The 17,036-nt window shown below is 39.0% G+C and overlaps 1 protein-coding gene across 1 annotated transcript; it reads left to right on the top strand.

Annotated features, from left to right (window-relative positions):
* Window positions 1–16,276: 16,276 nt before the first annotated feature.
* LOC142985961 (uncharacterized) lies at window positions 16,277–16,615 on the top strand. Its single transcript, XM_076134199.1, has one exon. The coding sequence runs from the start codon at window positions 16,277–16,279 to the stop codon at window positions 16,613–16,615; it is 339 nt and encodes a 112-aa protein (XP_075990314.1).
* The last annotated feature ends 421 nt before the right edge of the window (window positions 16,616–17,036 follow it).

Here is a 17,036-nt window from a genome sequence, read left to right as displayed (position 1 = left end):
GCTAGGACCCTCCTGCGTGCCTCTGGGTTTGGTATTGGGGTCAGAGGTCGGTGGCCCACGGGGGCCCCTAGAGGCCACCCCGGTCCTTCCGCTCTGGAATCTCCCACCACTGCTCCCTGGGGCACTTCCGTTCGCCGGAGGTTGGGTTGCCTTATCGACACCGTTCGGGCCTGTTGCGGCCCGTTCGGTTTGCCTTTCGGGCTTCCCCTCCGCTTTTGACCCAACCTTGGGGTTGGCTTTGGCTCCAGCTTGTCGTGGCAGCCCACAGGTTCTCTTGCGAGTCACCTCGGTCCAGCTACACGAGTCGCTGTCGCCTCCGCTGACGCCCTCAGTAGTCTTTGCGCTTAGCGCGGTAGGTGCTTTCGCACTGGATTGGGTTTGGTTATTTAATAAATTATCCATACCTTTGTTTTTATATGTGATTCGTCAGTCCGGCTCCTCACCCTCCTCGGAGCCCTCATGTGGGGATGCTCTATAGCACCAAGGCTACCGGACTGATATAGCTCCCCGAAGTGCGTCGCCGACGAGACTAAACGGTGCAAAAACAACTCACCTGTTACCACAACCTGCGAGAGGTTCTGCTCCGCCGTCTGCCGACTCCATCACTCCAGGAAACTCGCCAGCAACCGTCTGACCGGATGCTTCAGCCGCTTGATCGCAGGTGGCTAGCCCTTGACCGCCCGTGTCGGAGGAAATCCAGACCAAAGAGGCGTGTTGCCTCCTGCCAGCCGCAGCTGACATTCAGCTCAACCCCCAGGATTCTTTCATCCAATCCTTACGGGTTCCCGCGCACGGCACAAACACGCAGGAGGTCAATTCTGTCCACCATCTTGACTGTAAGATGATGAACTCGCAAAGGTGTGACCTCAGCATCCTTGCGATAGGCGCCCAGTAGTTTCGGTTATATCCATTTCTGAGGGAACTGGACCAATAACAGGGCAAGCAACCACGGGAAGGATAACTACTGGACTTGCCTTAGGGATCTTCACGACTGTTGCGCTCTCCCCTAAGACCTCGCTCTCACAGTGCTTCTGATGGAGGCACTATGAGGGGTTTGTACTTATGCTACCATGCGTCTGTGCAGGCAAGCGTGTGAAAAGCAAGCGAGAAGCATGTCGTGATTATTCAAACTGCAAAAGCATATGCACATCCCCGCCCCCATATGTCATGCATACTAGCGCAGTTAGCAAAAATGAGGCTAGAATTAAATACGATTCAGCAAGAACAGAAACTATCAACACAGCACTCGACATTTTTATAATCGACGTCATTTACCACCAAGGTCAAGTTCAAGAGCAAGCAGTGGGGAAAGAAAACACTTTTGTATCTACCATAACAGATACAGAGAAAATGCAAAAAAATGTGTAAAACCATGTGATTGGAGACAGGACTTTCACACAAGGTATTAAGGAAACTAATCGGAGCACAGCCTACGGCGGAACTCTGTGCAATTCACCCGTCTAATCGCCTCACTACCGACCGAAAAAGTGGTATGAGATTTTTGATTGACACGGGAGCAAACATTTCGGTTATTAGCATGCCGCAGAGACATTCATCGATACAAAATGAGCACTATACGCTGTATGCCGCAAATGGCACAAAAATCAAGACGTATGGCGAGAAAACACTCGTATTGAACTTGGGACTACGTTGAGAATTTATATAGAACTTCGTCATCGCTGAGGTAACACAACCAATAATCGGAGCAGATATTCTGAAACATTATAAGTTGTTAGTCGATATAGCTGGTCGAAAACTTATAGACAGGGTAACAGAGCTGACAACGCCTGCTACCCTAATCAAATCGACACAGCAGACAATTCGCACCATTGACGTGGTAATGGATCCACGCATTATTTAGTTATTAAAAAATACGAGGAAATAACGAAACCTTCCTCCCTCCGTGCTACTCCCAAGCATAAGATTACGCATATGTCCTAGGATTTGTAAATAATATATTTTTATTTTTTTAAAAGGGGCGGAGTATATGTAGCGACTATGTCGTACATATTAGCACGTACATAAATATTAGCACGTAGGTATACAGATAGGGCACAAGCATTCACACAGCAACATTCTCACGTATTTGTAAGTATATAAGCACTTGTTATACTCGCAATAAATCAGACTAAAACCATCTCGTGTCTCCTTGTATCCCTTGCCAAATCATCTGGCAAAGTGGTCAAAGCACGGATAAAAGACTATTGGAGCACCAAACTCGATGTATTTGCAACACCAGGCTTTCGAGTGCATATGGCATTACGTCGCTTCCAATTATTATCGAGGTGTCTCCATTTCCAAAATAATTGCCTGATAAGTACGGCATTATCTCGTCCACAGGCTAAATTATTTAAGATACAACCCATTTTAGACCATTTGAACACAAAATTTTCCTCATTATATGTTTTAGGCCAAAATTTAGCACTAGATGAATCTCTAACGCAATGAAAGGGTTTACTAAACATAAACCAACACATCCCAAACAAAGCAGCGTCCATAGGTATAAAACTTATGAGGTATGCGAGTCTCAAACTGGGTATTTATTGAGATTTAAGGTCCACGCAGACAGTCAACCAGCCACAGCGGACAGTCCTGTTTCAGGCAGCATACCATCCACAGTCTTGCAGCTTCTCCAAGGACTGGAACACCGCGGTCACACGATTTGGATGGATAATTATTATAATTCACCAGCACTGGCCCGCACACTGAAATCTTTCGGTTTTAATTGCGCAGGTCGCCAAACAACTTGAACATAATTTGCTGTATTAGAAAGTAAACAGAATTTCAGGCTGCACGTCTGGAGATGTTGACATCATGGTATGGCGAGATAAGAACAGAATTGGCCTTATCTCGACATACCATGGTGACTCCGTTAGCCAGATGAATAATTAAGCCCAATTTGGTAAGGGATTATAACATCTGCATGGGGGGCGTAGATAAAAAGGACCAGATGCTAGCTGCGTGTCCGATAGAGCGGAAACGAACTAGCATCTGGTACAAAAAATATTTCGTAGGCTTCTTAATGTGAGCGTGCTTAATTCGTTTTTAATTTTTAAATATTCCCCAGAACAAATAAGAACTCAACAACTACATAGTACTTTTCGCCAAAACCTTATACTTAAAATTCTAGAAAACCATGCTTCTAAACCCCTATTGCCAGAGACAACAGCATTTACAAAAAAAGGGTAATTACCACCAGATTCTCTGGCACATTTTCCCGCCGAGACGGAATTTGCTGAAACAGGCAAAGAACGCCGCAGACGTACTTCTGTCCAATGCAAGAAAAGGACGCACTACTATTGCCCGGAGTGCAATGTGGCGCTTCGTGTCATAACTTGTTTTCGTCCATACCACTCATAACTAATACATAATTTGTACAAAAAAAAATATATATTGAGGTGGCGTATCCATACTATCATAGCTTTATCCATTGTTGAAACTCACGATTTTGTATAATGTATTAAATATGTTTTGAAATAATATTTGCTAATATTTATCTTCTAGACTATTCGTTTTTGTCGTATCAACGTATATAACAACTAGCTGACCCACGCAACTTCGCTTGCGTTGCATAAGCGTTAAAAATGTTCCCCGTTTTTGTAACATTTTTCACTGGTACTCTGCTCCTATTGGTAGTAGCGTGATGATATACAGCCTCCCAACTAGCACACAGGCGCTATAAGAAGCTGCACAATGACCGGATAAAGGAATTTATAACGGCTTTGGGCTCCTTAGTAAGAATTATAGTAGTTCTATAAGCGGCTACAGATCTCTTGTAGCGTCAAATAGGCCCATACTGTCCAGCTTATAGCTCTAAATTGGATCTACAGTGGTCGTAAATAGTAATTATTATAGTACGTAGTATAGTAGTTATACAGGAGCGCTATAATAAGATGAAGGTGGTATAATCGCTCTACAAGAGCTTTTTCGAAGTCTCGTGGCGCTAACCGGCTCTTGTACAGAGGTGGTTAGCGCCACGAGACTTCGAAAAAGCTCTTGCAGCGCGATTATACCACCTTCATGTTATTTTAGCGCTCCTGTATGACGGTAATAAATGCTAACCCTCTAAATTAGTAATATGGTCGGTTTATTATGGTGTAAACTAAATATATTTTTTGAAAATGAATCATCAGTGACAAATGAGGAGACATTTATTTTTACGGATTGGATTATTAAAATAACAAGTAGTCTATCGCTTTTATTTCTTTGTGTACGTGGTATGAAAGTGCGAGTTCCAGTTTGCTGTCAATATATATGTATAGTATCGTCAATATTTTCATGCGCCCTCAAAATATTCAGTTTTAAATGCAAAAATTATATAGATATGTTCAAAATACAATTTCCAAATCCAGTAATATTCAGTTTTAAATGCAAAAATTATATAGATATGTATCTATATAATTTTTGCATCCAGTAATATTCAGTTTTAAATGCAAAAATTATATAGATATGTATCATACATTTTAAATGCAAAAATTATATAGATATGTATCTATATAATTTTTGCATTTAAAACTGAATATTACTGGATTTGGAAATTGTATTTTGAACATAAATAAGACTTTGAGGGTTACAGATAATTTTATTAGGGTTATAGGTAATAAAAAATGATTTTAATTATGTTAACGTTACCAGGCTATAGATTTGTATGATCTTCAAAAGATCGTAATAACCTCAAAAAATATGTTTACCAAATGCTGTAATGGCGTCTCGATCAAGCAGCTCTCAGAGTTGGTTACATCTGCTGTAGCGGCTTAAGCTGTACAAAGACTCTAGTGTTTGCTGTTGTAGACTTCAAGGTTTTGCAGTTGTGGCATAGGAGTGCTTCAACATAACTGTTTTGGTCGCACACCAGCGTTTTACTCGTACTAGGGGCCAGTCGTTGAATATTAAAATGGTTTGATAGTCAATTTATAGTATGATTCTTTGAAAACAGTTGACAGACTGAACCACCACTACACCTATGTAAATATTATTATGATAATAATTTTAAGCTTTAGTATAAAGGTATATTACTCGGTTATAGATGTATAGTTATAAGACCGTTAGTTCATGCTATTAAAGCGCTTTAGGTGCTTTAACATAATTCTGTAATCCCCATGGCTGTAAAAATGTTTCGAATGATACCTTATACATCTATTTGCCGTACAGAAGCCATATAAATATCTGATATAACGCTCAAGGTGCTATTAAAGACCTACGCAACTCTTTTGTAGATGAGTAATACACTAGCCCTAAAAAAATCTGTTATAGAACCTAAGGCATTACAAAAAGCTTATTTACGCCCTTGAGCGCTATAAACGCAACGCATAACTCCGTTTAAACTCCTTTATCTCCTAAAGTCCCTTTATACAGTTAACGGTGTTATAGAAGATTCCATTAACTCAATTATACTTCCCTAGGCTGCGATGCAATTACATGCTTATATGATAAGGATGAAATTATTGAGATTGTGGAAAGATGTTGGTCAGACAGAGGTCATGTACCAGTCGATATAGATTTTGACGATAATGAGATTGATGAGTTTGTGGTGAAGGTATTCAAACGAGTGAAGGTTTCTTTCGACCGTATTGAGTGGTTCGACTTTGGTTCCACTCTTGACGACGTGAACATTGCTATCTCAAAGGTGGTACACTGGTTTGATGTTAACAATTTGCTTTTAAATGAGCAAAAAACGAAATGTATAAAATTTGTAACACCTAATGTCAAACCAGTGAAAACAGCAGTAAAGATGAAGGAAGATGTGTTGGACCTTGTGGATAATGCTAAATTCTTAGGCATTACAATAGATTGTAAGTTACAGTGGGGACCACATATATCACAATTGGCGAATAGACTTAGTTCTGCAGCCTACGCGGTCAGAAAAATTCGTCAACTTACTGACATTGAAACAGCTAGGTTAGTCTACTTCACTTACTTCCATAGTGTCATGTCTTATGGAATTCTACTCTGGGGTAATGCTGCCGACACCCAAACCATATTTGTGCTGCAGAAAAGGGCTATTCGTGCAATTTATAATTTAGGAAGTAGACATTCACTAAAAGAAAAATTCAAGGAAATAAATATAATGACAGTGGCAAGTCAATATATTTATGAAAATTTAATTTATGTACATAAAAATATCGCCCTTTTTAAAAAAAAGAGTGACATGCACAACATAAATACACGCAACAAAGACAAACTTGTTATCCCAGCCACTAGGCTCCAAAAAATAAATAAATCCTTCAGAGGTCAGTGTGTGCGATTCTACAATAAAATCACGAGTGAAATTCAAAATTTAAGTCTCAGTAAATTTAAGTTATTAGTTAAAAGTAATTTATGTCGGAAGGGATATTATACTATTAAAGATTATTTAGATGATAACAAAGCTTGGGACTGTGCTGCTTCTACCAAGTCTATTTCAAAATAATGTATTACAATTTGATATTATGACATTGTTATTAATTTGTTATGACATTGTTATTAATTTGTTATATTTCATTATTATGACATTGTTATTAATTTGGAAATATTGACATTTAAAAAGAGCAAACCGTGAGTTTCTTGCCGTTTCTTCTCACGCGCAACAGCTTTTCCGAAACGGTGGTAGATAAAAAATATTTTGACGATTTCAAATACTTACTTGTTAAAGTTTATGAAATAAAGAATATTTGACTTTGACTTTGGAGAAAGTCGTGGTCTTGAGAGACCGTATTGAGTGGTTCGACTTTGGAGAAAGTCGTGGTCTGTGGAGACCGTAGTGTAGTCCAAGAAGGATGCACGTGTGAGCAATGTGATTGCTCGTCGGCTGGAGAGCCGTGGTGTTAGAAACTTTACTCGAGGATAACTGTCAACTAAGAATTGTTTTTGTACAGTGGTTTTAAAGATTGATTTGAACGGCTTTGGTACATGACTCAGGCTGATTGTTGTTAGTGAATTTTTTTTTTGTTTCTAGAATGAGATTTAATTAAAAATCCAAGTGAAGCTCTTAGTAGAGTTATTGAGATGGACCCAGTAATTGTAGAGTTTGGGTCAGGAGTGGCCGAGTGTGACATTGTTCTGTCGTGAGATATTTTGTTCACAGAGTAACCATCACACGAGGACGTGTGCAAGCAACCCTGGCCAAAGCCTGCTGTCACCTGTTTCCGCTGTCAAGGGCAAGCCACTACGCATCTAATCGCCCGCAACTACGCAGTCACAAGGGAAGAAGCAACGTAAGCAGTGGTCCCGACGCAGCTAAGGAGAGACAGGCTGACCTGTGCATTATGAATACACCTACTGGAATCCTACGCCATAACGGTGAGCAGCTTTCATTTCGTTGTTGTTCTGATACAGAATATTCTTTAGTGAAGGAGTCATTAGCTTCTAAGCTTTGTAGTAAAAGATTTGATAACAATGTAGCTATGATAAGAATAGTCAAACTTCTGTGCACTCTATGCTTTGACGACGAATAACGGTAAGTTAAACTGGAAGCGTGAACACGAAGACATCAGACAGCAGATTATTTCAGTGCTGACGAGTGAACCAGTACTAATGATATACGACCCGGACTTGGAAGCAGAGCTACACACAGATGCAAATGCAATTGGGTATGGTGCCGTCCTAATGCAAAAGTCAGAAGGTAAGTTGCATGCTATCGCTTACTATGCAAGCTTACAACAGCTGTGGAGTCTAGATACCACTCCTACGTGTTGAAGACCCTAGCGGTTGTCAACGCAGTCAAGCACTTTCATGGTCACAAATTCTTGGTGGTAATGGACTGCAGTTCCCTACAGACGACACGCAAGCAGCTGGATCTCACACCACGTGTCTACAGATGGTGGCCTTTTTGCAGAGCTTCGACTTTGTTATTATTCATCGTAGAGGTAAGTTTATGTCTCATGCTGATACGGATCCGATGCAGATACGTCTGAAAGACAGTGTTTCGCTATTCGGCGCACTAACGAGGGTTATCGCAGACCAGGGACGATGTTTGCTAGTGTCGAGATTACTGTGAGTCGGTAAATGTGAAGCGCCACTTGATTGCGACTGGTGGCTCGAGAGCTAGCGGTCGGGTCGAGCGCACGATGAGTACAATTGGGGGTCTACTTACGGCTGCTGAAACAGGTAACCGTTCATGACAGGATGCTCTACCTGATGTGCAGCTTGTGCTTTACTACACTCAGAACCGCGTGACTAAGGCCAGTCCATTGGAGCTCTTAATTGGTAATTTTGCGAGACCATTAGACATTATGTTGGCTGGTGATGCTGAACCTGAGGTTGACATTGATCAGGTGAGGGAACAGCTGCAGAGTTCGACAAGGTATGTTTCGATAGGATTAAAGCTAGCTTGAAGGCTTTCTCTGTTGGAGTTTACGTTCTTTAGCAAAACGCAGAACGTAATGCTTGCGATGTCCAGTCGTGTGAGATTCGCGCTGGCGAGAGGATCGACTTTGATGCTGTTCATACTGACGTGCCGTTGGCGAGTAAAGGTTTGTTGGTGGATATCTTGATATCTTTTAAGAGTTCCTTTACTAATGGTGTTAGAGTAACTTATGTACCCATGGACCACTATTAAACCAATTTAAATGAAAACTTTGCGTGATAACTGTGTTGAGATATCGTCACTTGGTGCAAGTGGCATGAGTTGCTATCACTCGATTTAGGTGGTAGTAGCGACTGTGTGAGTTATCGTCAATTGGTGCAAGTGGCATGAGTCACTACCGCTCGATTTAGGTGGTAGTGACGCCCAGTTGTGAGATATCGTCGCTCAGTGGAGCGGCAAGAGTCACTATCGCTCGATTTAGGTGGACGTGGGTAGTCAGAAGGGTTGGTCACAAATAATTAGCTCCACAAAGTTTTATTTAATTTAAATAAATATCACAGTTTATTTACAAAGTTTATGTCCCCAATTATCAACTGAACACTCTACCTGCCGGTTACAATAATCTCCTGTCCTTAATCTCCACTGTGCACAAAATGGACACCATGCAGGCTACACTTGATGAGATGAACATCAGCATTCATAGTAGTGTAAGGTTGAAGGTATTTAGGGAGAGAAATGATAGTCTCGACTGCCAGAATAATACTCTCTTTATTTAAGATTACACAAGATTATATATTGGTTACATACATAGACATCACTTATTATCTAACACTACATACACACTACACCTCCCACGGCGAGGTAAAAATAAAATAAAATTACAATTTTGTTTTATTTTAAAATGAAAATCAAAACCCAATACTATCAATATTAAGTAATTTTTCGTTATTTATTTTTCTCATTAGGATGATATAATTTTGTTCTGTTTTTATGAATTATATCTACCTTACCATTTTTTATTATTTTAACATTTGGCGACTCATCAGATATAACTCTATATGGTCCCGTATAAACACTGTCTAATTTACTACACATATTATTTTTAACTAAAACTAAGTCATCAGGATGGTACGTAACAGGATTTATATCTCTATCATATCGTTGTTTTTGTTCTAATTTAGTTTTGAGTAGGTTGTCTCGAGCATCTTTTTGTGATTTTTGTAATCTAAATTTTAACTCAAAGGGATAATAATCAACATTATAGAGAGGATCAATAATTCCACTAGTCAAATTACTTGGCAAAGAGCACTTTTTACCGAAAACCAACTCGTACGGGGAAAATTTAGTTGCTGAATGAACTGAAGTATTGTAACAGAATGACCAAAATGGAAGCCAAGTGCTCCATGTGTCTGGGTGGTTATCTGTTTGAATGCGGAGAAACGAATTTAAATGTTTATGTGTGTTTTCCAAAGCACCTATGCTTTGGTGGTGATAGGCTGTTGAATTTAACTGTTTAATATTCAATAGAATACATACCTCCTTGAATAATGATGACAGGAACTCCGTACCGCGATCCGTCGCTATCACCTTCGGTACTCCATATCTTAATATAAAATTAGAAACTAACGCTTTCGCTACTTCTTCCGTTCTCTTCGTAACTAAGGGATATGCTTCAATGTATTTAGTGAGCTCACACTGTGACGTGAGTATATAACTATAATTATATCTATCTCGCTCTAGAGGCCCTACTAAGTCAATATATATTTTTTCAAAGGCACTATGTGCTGTTGTTGTTATTTCCATTGGCTGTTTAATATTATGCGACGAATGTTTTTGTTTCTGACATTTGTCGCACTTCTTTATAAATTCTCTGATATCATTTTCTAGTCCTGTCCAATAGTAATATTTCTTTATATTGTTAAACATTCGTCTCATACCCGCGTGGCCACTCGTGGGTAAGAGATGAAAATCGTTTAAGATCACTCTTTTATCGTCTTTATTCTCTATTCGCTGCACATCCTTAACAATTTGTAAGTGTGGTCCGGACCACTCCTTTATGTTATCTATCTCATTTAATAACTTGTCAATAAAAATATGATTATTATTACTTTTTATTAAATATACCTCTGTAATGTTTAAGCTCATACAAAAATATTACATACTTAATATAGAGAGTCTTTTCATTAGGAACGTATATAAAAGTTTTACCCTCTTTACTTATAACACCATTTTTCCTTAATATATCTAGCTTGCAAGCATCAATAAAACGTAACTCCACAGTTTTGTTTAAAGTCGAAGAACTACTACTATCAGTGTTAACAGCATTTGGTTGATCAGACCAAGCTGTAGTATTGTCCGTCAAGTTCCTTTTCTGAGCTCTGGTCATAACCGAGACACACAATTCATGCATTTGTTTTAAGTCATTAGATGTTATAGAAATTCGAGATAATGCGTTTGCAGCCGCATTTTCCGTACCCTTAACATGTTCTATGGTAAAATCATACTCTTCTAATAATAACCTAAATTTAAATAACCTACTTGATGGATCCTTCATGTTAAATAACGAAATTAAAGGTCTATGATCCGTTAAAATTTTAAAGTGTTTCCCATACAGATATGGCCGAAAGTGTTTAATTGCCCAGACTATTGCTAGCAATTCTTTATCAATCGTTGGATAATTTATTTCAGATTTATTAAGCGTCCTACTAGCGAAAGATACTGGTCTCCCATTTTTATTTGACAAAATTGCGCCTATTGCATAATTAGAAGCATCCGTCTGAACAATAAACTCGTTTTGTTCAGAAAAATTCGGATATTGTAAAACTGGTGGAGATAAAATTTTTTTCTTCAGTGTTTCAAACGAGGACTGACACTTTTGATCCCATATAAAAGAAGCATTTTTCCGACATAATTTATTAAGTGGATAAGCTAACTCTGCGAAATTCGGAATAAATTTTCTATAAAAATTAACAAATGCCACAAATCTTCTTGTTTCATCTACATTTGTCGGACATGGATAATTTTGTACAATTTTTATTTTATCTGGGTCCGGTAATACCCCCTCACCAGATACTACATGGCCTAAATAAAGCAATTCTTTCTTTAAAAAATTACATTTCTGGGGATTTAGTTTCAAATTGACTTTTCGCAAACGTTCAAAGATATCCTGAAGGTTTTTATTATGTATATTTAAATTCCTGCCGAAAACTACTAAATCATCCAAATATATTAGACATTTCTCGTAAGTTAACCCAGTCATAGCCATAGTCATCATTCTAGAAAAAGATCCTGGACTCGTCTTTAACCCCATTGGCATACGAGTCATCTGGAATTGTCCGGAACAAAATGCAGTGTACTTTCTGCTATTTTGTTCAAGATTAATGTTGTAATAACCTTGATACATATCTAAATGTGAAAAATAAATTGAGCCGGATAAGGAATCGAGTACTTCAGAAATATTAGGAAGCGGAAACTTGTCATCTTCAATGCAATTGTTTAATTTACGATAGTCAATAACAAGTCTCCACTTTTTCTGGCCTGTTTCATCAGTCTTTTTTGGAACTAGTAACACGGGACTAGACCATTCACTACGACATGGTTCTATGATCCCTTAACTTTATCAACATTTTATCAATTTGTTTCTTAATTTCCCCCTTCTGTGAATGTGGTAAACGATACGATTTAGTGAAAACAGGAGTAACATGTGGTTTTAAACTAATGGTATGTTTATAAATAGAAGTGGTAGACAATTTGTCCCCAGGCAAATAAAAAATATCCGAATACTTCGCGCACAAATTCGCAATGGAGGTTTGTTCCTCCTTGTTAAGATGTTTCAAATTTAGAACTGAAAATAATTGTTTAACTCGACTCGCATTATTTACTGACTTATCAAAACTACAAACATTATAGTTACTTAACTTTTCTATGCATGGATTAATGCTAGCTAATGTACACGACTTATCCGTTGTATTTAATATCTCGATCGGTATTAGACCGTTTACTGGCTTTACTATACAACTAGCTAAAAATATACCCTCGCTAACTTGTTCACAATGCACAACACACTCATCAGTAAAATCTGTCTGATAATAATGTACGGATTCACATCTCGGTGAAATTTCAATTGAATTATCATATCTAAGTAAAGGCAAAACTAATTTAAAATTATCATGAATCAATAATGTAAAAGTATCATTACTAAAGTCTAATATAGATCTATGTTTATTGATAAAGTCTTGTCCGATGATGCCATTCGCCCTACATGGCAGCGAATTGAAAACATAAAACTTGTTACATTTAAGGTGATGATCACCCGATTTCAACGTTAAATAAACATATCCTATTGCATGGACTTTGCCACCAATTCCATTTATAATTGTGTCCTCTTTTTGGACTGGAATGTTTTGCTCTAAAACATACTTATATTTCAACGCCGAAATTGTCGCGCCGGTATCAATTAACCATGAATATGGCTTGTTGTTTGAAGTTAACTTAATATAATAATTTGTATCTGTCGCTAAAATAACCTTACTATTCACGAAAAAACTGATTTATTGTTTCATCATTATTTGTTTCCGTTAAAACTCGAACCGAACGGTTATTATATTCATTTTGGCGTATCCCTTGGTTACTCCGATTTCTATAGTATGACTTACCTCTAGCACGCGAAGCGCCTCGACCACGCTGTGCGAAGCCCCTACTCTGCTGCTGCGCCTGCGCACCTCCACGATAGTTGTAATATCCGCTGCGGCCACTGAAATCATTTTCACGACCTCTTTTATATTATGTCTTATTATGATAATTATTCCGAAAACTACGATAATTCTGCTGTCTCCCTCTCGGAGAATACATACCTAAAATTTCACCAGAACTTGAAGTTGTGGATGTCTCCTCATCTTTCGCACCTTGTATCGCGTCCTTCATCGACCCGTAGTTCCTAGCTGCAATGATAGTTGAAAGACGCCGGTTTCGCAAGCCATCGGAAAATCTTTTGACTACCAACTTTTCATTTAATGGCTTAATTACTCTATATGCCTCTTGGTCTCCTTTGGCTTGTGATACCGTAAGGTCCACGAAAAGTTCCGAAAGCTGTTTACCATAATCCTCAATCGATAGATCGTTTTGCTTTAATTGCTGTATCTTATTTGGAATCGCAATCGGGGACTTTTGAGGTAATAAAACACTACGCATATCTGTAATTAACTCCTCAACCGTTGTATACTCCCCTTTCAATTGCAACTTAGCATGCTGAGACAACCTGCTCTTTACCACAAACTTAATTAAATTCTTTTTACATTCATCACTATTTAACAACGAGCTATAATATTCGATATTGTCGATTAATTGCTTATAGGAACATTCATCATCACTTTTAACCATAGGCAATAAACTAAGAGCTACTTTCAAATTAAACGACTCCATTTTTGTATCCTCACTGTTATTTCTCGTCTTTGACACAGTGCATAAGTCTAAAATTTGCTTATAAAGTGATTCAAAATCGATACAAAATTTATTTATCAATACGCTTTCGTTTTGTTCTATTTTAGCCTTGCTTATATCGTCAGATATCTTTTTTATTATAGCAGTATATTTATCATAAATTTGTTGTGACTCATACAACTTTGTCTGCAATATTTTTCCTTGCCTACGTTTAGGACCAATTTTAATCAAATATGTTCTAATACATTTCAATTCCTCATATAAAAGTTCCAAGGCATCTGCCATTACTTACCATCCTTAATTATTATCCAAACACGTAACTTATAAGAACTACGAATACAAATGAATGTAACATAATATTGTTATTTACTACGACGATTATTATAAGGATTATGCACTTAACAAATAAAGTTCAAAGTCCATTTTACGATGCCCGACGTCTTAATGCAAGATTCATTCCTACAGCCGAACAGTTAATATGTTACGCCCGATTATATTTTACCGAATACACCACTTCCGATTATAATTTACCGAATTCACATACACACTTTTTTTTTTTTTTACCGATATTTTAGCACTTCGCTTCACACATATAAACTGTAGCTGCTCTCCTTGTTTTCACACCAGGCCCCCTTTTTGCCGTCTATCCTCAGGGGATCGTCCAGATGGCCTCGATCCAGACGCTCTAGATATTGCATTCCTGTAGATCTCCTGATTTATCCAGCGTACGTGACAACGTCGATATACTCGCAGCAAGAAATACAGCACGCCGAGTCCCAGAACCAGCACCACTATAATCATTAGTATCGTGATGGTGGAAATATGAAATTTCACTTCCTCCAAGTGTGCAGTGTTAGCCCCTCCTGCCGCGTTTTGGACTACCAGGGTCTCTTTAGTTTTCGCGTTGCCCATTTTTAATAAACCTAAAAAAAAACGCACTTAACAAACAGAATTTGACTTATAACAGTTAACGTAGCTAACGCAACCAAATCAACATAATAATAACAACTCATCTTCACTTTGATTCACTTCGTCCAATTGCTTAAAATTCACTTTCCTTATACGGAATGGTGGTGCCCGGTTACACGATCACGCGGCGCGATGCCCGCTGGCAGGGTCGCCATGTAAGGTTGAAGGTATTTAGGGAGAGAAATGATAGTCTCGACTGCCAGAATAATACTCTCTTTATTTAAGATTACACAAGATTATATATTGGTTACATACATAGACATCACTTATTATCTAACACTACATACACACTACAGTAGAATGGCAGAATTTGAAGCTCAACTGCTGAAGTCTTCCCCTACAACTGTCTCCAGCTTAACAACTGACTTCACAGCATATCGTGCCTTTGTCACCCAGGCTCTGAAACTGCTACAGTCCCAAATTGACACATTTCCACGCACAGTTGATGTCATGGAAATGCAGAGGCGAAAGAAGATTTTGTTGCTTCACGGTGTGGCAGAGAGTGAGCAGAGGGTCGAGGATGTGCAGCAGACCATCACTAAATTGGTCACCAACCAGTTAGGCGTTGGTGACTTCACTCATCACTGCATCAAGCGTTGCCAACGACTTGGCAAGAAACACTCTCCTAAGCGGCCTAGACCAATTCTTGTGAAGCTGGTGGACTCTGACGTTCGTGACAAGATCTGGTTCTCAAAAACAAAGCTGAAGGGCACAGGCGTCACAATGTCGGAGTTCCTCACGAAGACTAGGCACGACGTGTTTATGGCCGCACGGGAGAAGTTTGGTGTCGCCAAATGCTGGACTCGTGAGGGTACAGTGTTCATAAAAGGCCCGGATGACGCGCGGTATCGGGTCACCTCGTTGGTGGAGCTGAGCAGGATTGGCGAACTCGTGCCTAAGTCGACCTCAGCCCCTAAGAAGGCCGAGGTACCAGTTGCTGCGAAGTCCAAACGCACAGTTGCCAAGAAGTAATGAAAATTCCTGCTTTTTGTTACTAGTTCATGTACACATTTATTTTTCTTAAATTTTCTTCGTTACTTTCTAATACCTTCACTTAGCTACTATTTTTAACACAAATTTGCACATCATGATGCGTGACAATGACAAGACATTAAATGTCAAACGTCATCTGTCACTGCCCTTCCTTCCGCTTAACGTTTCGTTTCTTTTCTCCTCTTATCTTGATTTATGTTATTTTGCTATAATTTTTAAACTATTCCTAATTATTTATTTATTTCCTTTGAATTTCCTTTCTTTGTAGTTTTATTTTATTTAATATTTTTGTGCCTGAACTAGCTATTTTATCTTTTATTTATTATTATTTATTTTTTTTTCTCATCTTGCGTTTGTATGATTTGCTATGTTTAGTTTCCACAACCGGCAGATGGAACGATGAACGTTTTGTTATATATATATATTTTTTTTTTATTTAACACATAATTATTTTTGTTTTATTTGTTTTATTTAGTTTTTTACAGCTATTATATTTATTATTTTCAACTCGAACTACGTAACCGCTTCGAGTGCTTAGGTGAGTGCGTAGATGTGGATGATTATAGCAACAGGCTCGTGGAAACTGTCCAGATGACTGGGTCCAAGTTCTTTAAGACCCAGCTTCCAAAAAGAACTAAAAAACTCTCAGACCCTACCCTACAGCTCATGGAAGAACGACGTAGGATGGTTCTGCAGTCCTCCGGTGACGTGACAGTCTGCCGGCGGCTCAATCGACAGATCTCAAAGTCCCTGAAACGCGATACACGCCAATTCAACACCAAATGTGTTGAAGAGGCTATTGAGCTGAACAGGGGCTCTAAGGTGTTTGCCAGGGATCTGTCCATTGGGCAAAGCCGGCTGACCAAACTGAAGACCGAGGACGGCAGGATCATATCTTCCAGAGCTGAGCTCATGGGTGAGGTAGAGTAGTTCTACGGACAGTTATACACGTCCACACGATCACCTGTTTGCAGTGCGGCAACAGATCCAAGAGCCGCACTAACCCGACACTATACCGAAGATATCCCGGACATCGACCTGTGCGAGATTAGTATGGCTCTCAGACAGCTCAAGAACAACAAGGCTCCAGGTGATGACGGAATAACAGCAGAGCTTCTAAAGGCGGGCGGACAGCCGATATTAGAACCTCTCCGAAAACTGTTAAATTCCGTCATTCACGAGGGTACCACGCCTAAGGCATGGCACAGGAGCGTGGTGGTGCTGTTCTTTAAAAAGGGCGATAAAGCTCTTTTGAAGAACTATAGGCCCATCTCGCTCCTGAGTCACGTCTACAAGCTGTTCTCGAGAGTTATTACGAATCGTCTCGCTAACAGGTTCGATGACTTCCAGC

This window comes from Anticarsia gemmatalis, chromosome W, assembly GCF_050436995.1.
Source record: "Anticarsia gemmatalis isolate Benzon Research Colony breed Stoneville strain chromosome W, ilAntGemm2 primary, whole genome shotgun sequence".
NCBI classification, from domain to species: Eukaryota; Metazoa; Arthropoda; class Insecta; order Lepidoptera; family Erebidae; genus Anticarsia; species Anticarsia gemmatalis.
This window is presented reverse-complemented; position numbering and strand designations above follow the sequence as displayed.

Coding starts and splice junctions, on each gene's coding strand:
- LOC142985961 (XM_076134199.1), top strand. CDS start 16,277: ATGACTGGGTCCAAGTTCTTTAAGACCCAGCTTCCAAAAAGAACTAAA.